Below are 9,881 nucleotides of genomic sequence, written 5' to 3'. Positions count from 1 at the left end.
TGGACACGAAGTCTTTAAATAGGCGTCTTCTTGTTTCTTTATCCTCTGTGAAGTCCTCTTCCAAATTTCTTTGTTCTATGGGAGGCTTACATTCCAGCAAAGAAGTCCAATCGTTTTATTTCTCCTATGGAAGTTCACTTAAGCTAGACAGACAGAGTTCAGGTATTGTGTAAGGAGGACAGCAAAGATTTTGTCTCAGAGGGGCTGGGGTCAGCTTAATGTACAGCCTCCCTTCAAGTCCTTAAATGGGTTCTTGTCTTCTGGGATGGGCTTTAAGAGAGGGTCTTCTGCAGCATTGGCATCTATATACTCCTTGATTTCTTTTGCTGTCTTGGAGATCTATGTGAGTGAGGGAAATAAGCATTATTCTGGTGTTTGCTGAGGTTTGGTTCAAGACTCTTTGCTGTCTGAAACAGAAAATACCTGATATCTGTCCTAATGAATTTTTGGGGAGTATTGTACCAAGAAAAAAACAAATCAGTGGGTTATAGATCAAATCAAGCCTGAACTGACCCTAGAAGTTAAAATGACTAAACTGAGGCTATCGTATTTTGGTCACATTATGAGAAGACAAGAGTTACTGGAAAAGGCAATCATGCTAAGAAAAGCTGAGGGCAGCAGGAAAAGAGAAAGACCCAACAAGAGATGGATCGACTCAATAAAGGAAGCCATAGCCCTCAATTTGCAAGATCTGAGCAAGGCAGTCAAAGATAGGACATTCTGAAGGACATTGATTCATAGGGTCGCCATGAGTCGGAAGCGACTTGACAGCACTTAACACACACACACATTGTACCAAGAAGCTGTCCTGACAAGCTTCACTGAAACAGAGAGGAGGTGCTCTTGAAGAGTTCTTGTTCCTCTCTGTAGGGCTTCACCAGGGTAACTTCTTTTTGGATTGAACTCCATGGTCTGTCTCCCACTCGGCCATTCTTAATAGTGCCCCAAATCCATTCCCATGAGAACAGGAGGGGAGGGCTGAAATCCAGAACTAAAAACTTATGAAGTCCTCAAGTAGTCTAACAAAACAATGACTTGGATCCTTTGAACAAATTCCATTCTTCTAGACAGCCTGCGCTAAGGAGCTTGCGTCCTCCTCTTCTAGGACTTCTGTTGGCTCATTGAAGACCGTTGATCTTGTGGAAAATGAAAGCACTAGCAGCAGAGAAAGTGGGCTCTGCAGCAGAGCTATCTGGTACGTGCTGAACTTATTCATAGGATCCAAGCCTATATGTACAAAAATGTGCTCAGCGAACATACCAAAGACAATGGCTTGGATCTACCAGAGCATTTCTGCTGATGGAAAGATTTCCTCCTGCAGTTTGTAACTTTCGGATCTCCCATGGCAGCCCAAAATGCTGATCCTTGGTACAGGGAACCCCCAGGATAAACATTTGGGGGGGCATTTTTTTGCTCAAATGGGTGCAGGGGAGGAAAAAGTCAAACTACCTAGGCAGAAAATCTGCCATTAGCAGAAACGCATTGGCGGATCCAAATAATTGTCCATCCTACCTTGCATTCTTTCTTCAAAGTTATTCTCAATGTTTCCCTTAGAGTACTTGCGGACTATGAGCCTTGTATCAACATTTAGCCTTATTACATGTGTGGGAGCTGCTTTCTGAGAAGACCCGGTCCCTGCGCAAGAGAAAAACTCCCATCGAAGGGAAGGTACTGACAAATGACCACAAGCCATTGGTATCTGTTTATAGATTCTGATTAAATCAATTATTTGTTATGTCTCATTAGGATTTCCTCTGCTGGCCAGAATTCACTTCTTAAAGCAGCTGTCTCACTTGCACTCATGGTAGGGCCACACTGAGTTGAAACTGGGGTACATTAAGTAAGTGAATGAGAGGGAAGGCAACATGGTATAATCCGATCTTGTCAGATCTCAGAAGCTAAGCAGGGCTAGTACTTGGAAGGGAGACCCTGCAGAGGAAGGTAATGGTAAACCACCCCTCTTCTCACTTGCCTTGAGAGCCACTTGCTTGGGTTCCCATAAGTCGGCTGTGACTTGCACTTTACACACACACACACACACACACACACACACTTGTGAATAAGTTTAGGACTGGGATATTAAATAAAAAAATAAGTCTGTGGGTGGGGCCTCATACTGTTTCACCCTGGGAACTTCAACATTCTAGAGTTTGGTATAGGTATGAGAAGAGTTTTAGGCTGCATTCAAACTTTGTTGGATATGGGTGCTGTTGCTGCAGTTATTGCAATAATTTACAATTGGGTTTTCCTGTTTGGGCAAGACAATCTGACTGCAAATGATTGCTGTCTAGCACAATATCCAACAAGTTTTGGAGGCAGCCTTAAATTTACTTTGGGGGGAAATTCCCAAGTGAATTCTCCATTCAAATTTGCTTTGGAAAAAACCCTAAACTGACATGGTCTTCATGAGAATAGTCATACACTACTTTTACTTGTGGGACAGAGTGGTAAGCTGCAGTACTGCAGTCAAAAGCTCTGCTCATGACCGGAATTCAATCCCAACAGAAGTTGGTTTCAGGTAGCCGGCTGAAGGTTGACTCAGCCTTCCATCCTTCCGAGGTCGGTAAAATGAGTACCCAGCTTTCTGGGAGTAAAGGGAAGATGACTGGGGAAGGTAACGGCAAACCACCCCGTAAACACAGTCTGCCTAGTAAACGTCGGGATGTGATATCACCCCATGGGTCAGGAATGACCCGGTGCTTGCACAGGGGACCTTTACCTTTTTGAAGTCCTTAAGGCTTTTGCCATCAGGGAGCTGTCTGCTTGAAATAACCAAAAATCTTTGTTATAATGAGTAGAATGTGATATAGTCCACCAGGAGGCTCTCCCGTGCAAACTTTATTTGAATGCTCGGGAACTGCTGAACAGCGTCATAAGCTTGCATAGCTCCCGTTCATTTCAAAAGGCTTGGAGCTGGATCCTGTCAGCTTTTTGCTGGTGCAAAGGGAAAGCCAGGTCCCCTTTTGACCACCTAAAAAAGCTACGCTACATAACCTGGAACCTCATGAACAAAAGACATGTGGGATGAGGCCTGTAGTAAGGAGAGAGTGAGTGATAAACTTGGCTGGAACACTCAATCCAACCCTTTGTGCAAGAGAACTTCCTAGTAGACTGGTCCTTTTCTTCCGTGTCTAGAAAAAGCCAAAAGGTGCAACCAGATGCTCAATATAAAATTGTCTTTTGCAATTATCTTGTGAAATCACTGATGCCTTTTGAGGGCTGATAAATGATATAATCTTAAGAAACACTGTAAGTCAGTCATAGTTGAATTTTTTTTTTTGAAACTAAAAAATGGGGTTGGATCCAGCAGTCTGTTAGCACAAGGCACTTACGGTTGTGGGTCTTTTCCACGTTCCCCTTCTCCTGGCAGTCCTTTCCAACCCTAGGAAAATGTATTGGACTCATGTGGACCAATAGCCATGCAAATTGGGAGGTAGCATTGGGGAGAAGAAAAGGGACAAAATAGCCCTGGCTCTTCTGTCAGTGCAACTCTGCTGACGTAAGAGGGAAGAGTTTTCTCCCCCTCCCCACTGTAGTTCCCTGGGCAAATCCCACAACCCTGGGAAATTTTTTTCCTAGGTTCTAAAAGGACTGTCAGGGAGAAGGAAATACAGGAAAGACCCACAATCCTTGGGTCCATGGATTGCTGGATCCAACCCACTGCTAATTTTTGTTTTCACTTGAGGACAAATTAGGTGTTTTTTAACAAGTTTTTATGAGTGTACCACTCACGCATCCAGACATCTTTTTGGTAGTATTCTATAAATAATGTAATCTGATATTATAGATGTGCATTATGCGTATTTTTGTAGATTTCCCTGAAGGAAAATGTCAAAAGGATTGCAATTTAATTTCTAACAGCCAAAGAGAGTTTTAAAATATTGAATGGTTACATCTTTTGGCTATGACTCTTATGTCAACCTCCCCCTGCACCAGCTATTTATCTGTTTCATCTCAGCCTGCAAGAAACTGTGTTTCTTGTTTAGTCTATGAGATGATTTTTGGATGGACTTGGGTGAATTTTGTATTTCACGGAGAGAATGAATGCAACTTCCCAGAGACTAGGCTGTAACTCAATACTTCTGCAACAAAATTAAACTGATTGCCTGCTTGCCTCTCATGGAAGATCAGACTTTAAGATCCCATCCTGAAAAAAATCTGTCTTCTACCCTTCTTTGTACATTTTGTAACCTCCAACCTCATGAAGAGTTCTGGTGACCTCAAAATCTTGCACAATGTCATGTGTCAGTTTGATTGTTTTCTAATAAAAGATATTACACAGATTTTGTTCATGGTTTTGGACTTAGCGTGGACCAATATGGCTGTACAACTTTTCTATTTTGTTTATAGCTAAAAACAAGTTTCCCTTTCCGTTCTACCTGACAAGCATTCTGTGTAACTCATGAAGTTTGCACATACTAGCGCCGACTGGTTGGCCTGAAAAATGGCAGCATTTTTTATTAGTTTTTACTAGAGCATATGGAAATGGTTACCAAGTGTCTTTCAGTTTTTGTTTCCTTTTTCAGTTGGTCTATTTGCATTTTTAAGATCTCTTTTTCGGTCATGTCCATCGCCATCTTGACCTGCAATCCAGACATAAATCCACATTAGCCATCCACACACATCTTTTAAAAAAATAACTTTGTGATACAGGAACATACACACACACACACACACTTATCTTCAGGGATTCTGGAAATGTGATTGGGTATTATGTCAAAAGATTGGTTGTCTGGGTCACATGATGTCTTTTCGAGTAACACCAACAACAAAGGGGGGAAAACGTAACCCTAAAAACAACAGAATTAAGTACCCAAAGGTCAAGAAATACGAATATGTTGGTTTGTAGGATATAGCAGAGCCTTATATATGTTAATGATTTTAGCTTGTAATAAATATATACATATTTTGTACTGATACAACCTTTACATTGTATAATCTTTGGCCTTGAATGTGGATTTTTTTTCTTGACCTTTGGGTACTTAATTCTCTATTTTCACATAACCCTTACTATTGGCCGATAAGTCGCTTTAGTCGTTTTTTTTTGTTAACAATTTACATGTTACAAATTGGTTTTTTTTATTTGTATTTTTAAATTGGAATTGCTGTAAGATGCCAGTTCTCCAATTTAGATAATTCGAGGAGTAATTGAAAGCTCTGAACACACTACTTCTGATGACCAAATTTGTGTCATATGGGGGATTCCTCTGGTGTAAGGTATGCATGGTACATGTTACTATGCTGCTGAATATTAACGAGTCGTACGTCCATCACCATGTACTTGTGGGTCTGTGGATGGGTGTGTGTGTCAGTATTGGAGTACCGGTCAGAAAATGGTCAAAGTGGTCCCTATCCTATCATCTTTTGCTTTGAGCCCCCCAAGAGAGATATAGGGTTGGATCTAGTGATACTTCATCAAAAAGCAAAATATATCCGCATCATTCCACTTGCCCTAGCGGTTAGCAACAAATTGCTTTGAGCCCTCTAAGAGAGATATAGGGTTGGATCCAGTGATGCTTCATCAAAAAGCAAAATATATCCACATCATTCCACTTGCCCTAGCAGTAAGCAACAAATACATTGTCCACCAGATTAGCCTCCACCGCTCATTTGGAGGAGTGGGGAATCAAATCTGGCTCTCCAGATCAGAGTCTACCACTCCAAACCACCGCTCTTAACCACTACACCACACTGACTCTCATTTCAATGGGCTTAGACAGGAGTATCCTTAGGAATGCACTGTAAATCTTGGCACTTGTAGAAGCCAATCATCGCAGAGCTGCAGTATTCTAAGCTTTGGGGACTTGGCTGATGACATTATTAGATACAGTACTGGGAACATCTATTACTTTTTATAATATGAAATAATATTTTTTATCATATGAAAGCCGAGACTCTTGGGCATCTACTAGAACTGGGCCATGTTGTTCTGCTTGGTGAAGACTTTCAGCATCTCTTAAGTGACACAAATCTTGGTTTAATCAATTCTATATTTAAGCAGCTTATTCAAAAGCCTCTTATCGCCATATGTCATCACTTTGGTAGCTGTTCCGTAGTACGTGCAAAAGTCTTCAATGTTTCATGACTCCAGCCTTTCTCAGAGGTTCCATTGGGGGTATCCAAGCATGTGTATCAGGAGAGCCTGTTACCCACAATCTCCCAATAATGTGTAGTCACACTGTGGTCTGAAAAGGTTTTCATCAAGCTCATTCTGAAGCTGAAAATATGTGATGAAATGGTGTATTGAAAAGATCACAGGTAGCACATGTTCCTGGTGTGTGCCTGCTGGATATCCCCCAGTATATCATCTGAAAAAAAGGCTTAGAACAAGAGGATTTGTGCACATGGAAACAGGCACAAACCTGAAAAAAAAACACTTAAAACCAAACTGTATCTTCAGTCTTGTTTCTCCACCTTCTGCTCCATGCAAGCATCTACTGTTGTCCTCCTAGTTGACATTTTAACTGATTTAGCAGTATTTCCTTCTCCACAGTGGACTGTGGAAACTTCTGTTCCCTAAGGTACCATGAGGGTCTCTAACAAAGATTTTTTATCAAACTACAATTCCTACAATTCTTTATAGTTAAACTGGTATAAACTATTTGTATGTTTGTAGGATTGACGGGTCTTTTGGTCACTTCCTGTGACTTCTGTCTGTGTGTCATTTCCTTCTTCTCCATCCTTGCACTATACAACCATTGGGGGAAAATATTTTATCTAGCCTGCATTATTTAGGTGGTACATCTTCTCTAAATGTGAATGGAGTCCCATCTAAAGCAAATGATTTGGTAGAACCAATCTCATAATACGTGTTCATGTTTGTCCAGTGCATACACTGGAAAGGCAAAGGAAAGGAACTATTCAAGGCAAAGGAAGAGAATGTGGTTTCCTGGGTTTCTGGTTTCATAACCTGCAGCAAAATCAATGCCCCAGCTTAGAAGCATCTGTAACACCATATTAGGATAAAACACTTCCTAATTTCTTCTTTGGCTTGAGGTCTGTAGGCCTGATGGGTTTATCAGCATTAGAACTTTCCATGTAGCTAGCATTTTAGCCAGAAAGTGGATACATTCAAAGTGAGGAGGGCTAGTTAAATTTTTATGCTGTCAAATTGCAACCAATTTACAACGACCCAGCAAGGGGCTTTCAAAGCAAGTGAGAGGAAGAGGTGGTTTGCCATTGCCTTCCTCTGCAGAGTCTTCCTTGGCTGTCTCCCATCCAAGTGCTGACTCTGCTTCGTTTCCGAGATCTGAAAAGATTGAGCTATACCATACAATCCCACATCCCCGAACGTAAAACGTTGCACCATTTATAATCACTCCTGTGATTCCACTTCTGCTCAGACATATGCAGTTAGCAAATCCAAACTTCCTGTGACAGTCTCATGCTAACATTTCAGCAGCACCAATCGACAAGCAAATTCTTCTGACTCAAATCTGCTTGTAAAAAATCCACATGTCTAATTGGATTCTCCACTCCCTCCAGCCATAACATTTAGAGTGCTTTTAAACTGTTACATGATTTAGAAACCTGCGCCACGTTTTCATTGTTGAATTTAAAGACAAGAATGTTAAGATTTAATATTTTAAACGAGGGATGTGGAATGGTATGGCATAGCCAAATCTTGTCAGAGCTAAGTAACTACCGGTAAGCAGGGTGGTTCTTGAATGGGGGGCCACCAAGGAAGACTCTTCAGAGGAAAGCCATGGCAAACCACCTCTGCTTAATCACTTGCCTTGGAAGGCCCTTGCTGGGATCGCCGTAGGTTACTGTTTTAAAGAGAACCCCTCAAAGTCAAATTTCAAAAGTGCAATGTGAACATCTTTCAAAGTGAAAAAAAATTAAAAATGGAAAGGAGGTTACATTTGGAATTGGTCCAAAATTTAATTTCAGCCAAACCATACATGGCCGAGGGATAAGGGATATACATTTCTTTCCCAGCTTCTTGTGGCTGAAACCATGAAAGAAAGATTTCGGGGTGGGGGCAGCGATAGGACTGCTTAACCCTTTCTCCTCTGGCCATTTTTTAATCCTTTGCCATCTGGATGAGCCCTGAATTGACCTGCATAGAAAACAGCACAGTTGTAAATATGGGAAGTAAAAATAATTCTAAGCAATTCCATAGTCCCCAGTCTAGAAAAGTACTAAAGCACCACAAGACCGCATACAAGTTGCTGCGTTTGTAGATACGGCAGTGCTTATTGCACAAACTTGCAGTATATGGAGCTTCATCTTGGGTAAGGTGTGAAGTTCTGTGGGCGCGACTGGGTTGCATGATCTGCTTTTGTTGGTACACCAGGTCCACAGACTGATAATACCTTTTTTCAGAGTCTTAAGGTGTTGTCAGAGAGATGGGGGCTTGTAATAGGCGCCTTTACCCCACTGTTGTTCCAGGTAAAGAGATTTGGCAGGATTTTGTAGTTTTTTAAAAACCTGCAAAACCTCTTCGGACAATGGGGCAAAAGAAGTGCGTGTATAGTCATTATGCAACAATGCTTCTTTAACACCCTTTCCCAGGCCTTTTATGCAGGGATGTTTCCCTGCGGTTACCCCCGCCAACTGCTTCGGGGCTTCCTTTTGATTATTCATGCCTTTTCCGACAGTCAGAGGTTGCCTCGCTCTCCCCACGCGTTTTGCTCGCGTTTTCCAGATTCTGGCTAAAACAGCATCTGGAAAACATGAGCAAAAAGCACGGAGAGAGCCAGGCGACCTCTGACGGTTGGAAAAGGCATGCATAATCTAAAGGAAGTCCCAAAGCAGTTGGAAGGAGTAACACTGGGAAACATCCCAGAATAAATGTCCCCATTCTCTTTAAAACTACTGCTAGTGCAAATCTGCTTATAGAAACCTGTTTTCTCTTGCTGACTGCAGCTGATTTAGGATATAAGGCTGTAAGCATGCTTACTTGTATATAAGTTTCTATGAAACAATTATACTTTCTTCCATTTTAAAAATACATTCCAAGGAGATCTGTGTAGGGGACCCTACTGTATGCTAACTGATATTTTCCATTGCAGATAGTCCAACTTACCGCTTTTGATGAGTTTTCTTCTCCCAAGCACCAAAGTGTTCCAGAGAGAAATCTGCCGGGGCTGGTGGAACGAGGTTTGCTGCGTTCCCCTCTCTGCTCAGATTCTTCTTTGGCTTTAGGTAACAGCCCTGCTTTTGGAACTGGTTGTCTCCTGTCCTTAATCTGATAATTAACTCAGCAAGATAAAACTGGTCAGGTGTTGAGAATTAACCTCAAAGCTCAGGGTAAGTAGAGGAGAGAGAAGAGATAGCAGATGGTGCATCGGCAAAAAAAATGGATCAATTGATCCATCAGAGCTATAGACCGACTGCAAAGACTTCCAAGTTAGACCTCTGGAGTCATCCTTCTGGTTTCCAAGACCCCCAAAGCCACTGAGTTGAGAAGCTCCCACTCTGTTCTTAGACCACTGTGCGCACAACCCACTATGCATGCTCTGTGCCAACCCATTCACTCTTCAGTTAGCTTACGAAGGGTCAGTGGAGCTGTTGCAAAGCTCCCCAAACCTATTTCCATTCCAGTGCATGGAAGATATTGGGTAATAACAGGAAAGCATTGCTTTGCAATCCTATGTAGAGGTACTGCAGTCTAAGCCCACTGACCTCAGTAGGCTTAGGCTAGCGTAATTCTGCCTAGGACTGCAACCTTATGCTCTGAGCCATAGCAGAGTACGTTTTCCTTGCTGCTAAATAACTACAAGGGGGAGTGTCCAGTTCAAAGAGTGTTGCTTTCAGGTAGGCCTGAATCGCCACCTCTTCATTTCAAGAAACTAAATGCCCAGGTGCTGGCTTACCCACATCAAGGTCAAATTGAAACACACACATATGCCATCTCTCCAGCCGTTTTTGTAAGA

The 9,881-nt window shown here is 42.0% G+C and overlaps 1 protein-coding gene across 1 annotated transcript; it reads right to left on the bottom strand.

The window, feature by feature from the left end:
• Positions 1-206: 206 nt before the first annotated feature.
• On the bottom strand, positions 207-9,127 carry GNGT2 (G protein subunit gamma transducin 2). The gene is made up of 3 exons (XM_056863805.1): positions 9,032-9,127; positions 4,494-4,583; positions 207-339 (listed from the first exon to the last, which is right to left on the bottom strand). The coding sequence occupies exons 2-3, from the start codon at positions 4,575-4,577 to the stop codon at positions 211-213; spliced, it is 213 nt and encodes a 70-aa protein (XP_056719783.1). The 5' UTR covers positions 4,578-4,583; positions 9,032-9,127; the 3' UTR covers positions 207-210.
• Positions 9,128-9,881: the final 754 nt, after the last annotated feature.

This window comes from Euleptes europaea, chromosome 18, assembly GCF_029931775.1.
Source record: "Euleptes europaea isolate rEulEur1 chromosome 18, rEulEur1.hap1, whole genome shotgun sequence".
Classification (NCBI taxonomy): Eukaryota; Metazoa; Chordata; class Lepidosauria; order Squamata; family Sphaerodactylidae; genus Euleptes; species Euleptes europaea.
This window is presented reverse-complemented; position numbering and strand designations above follow the sequence as displayed.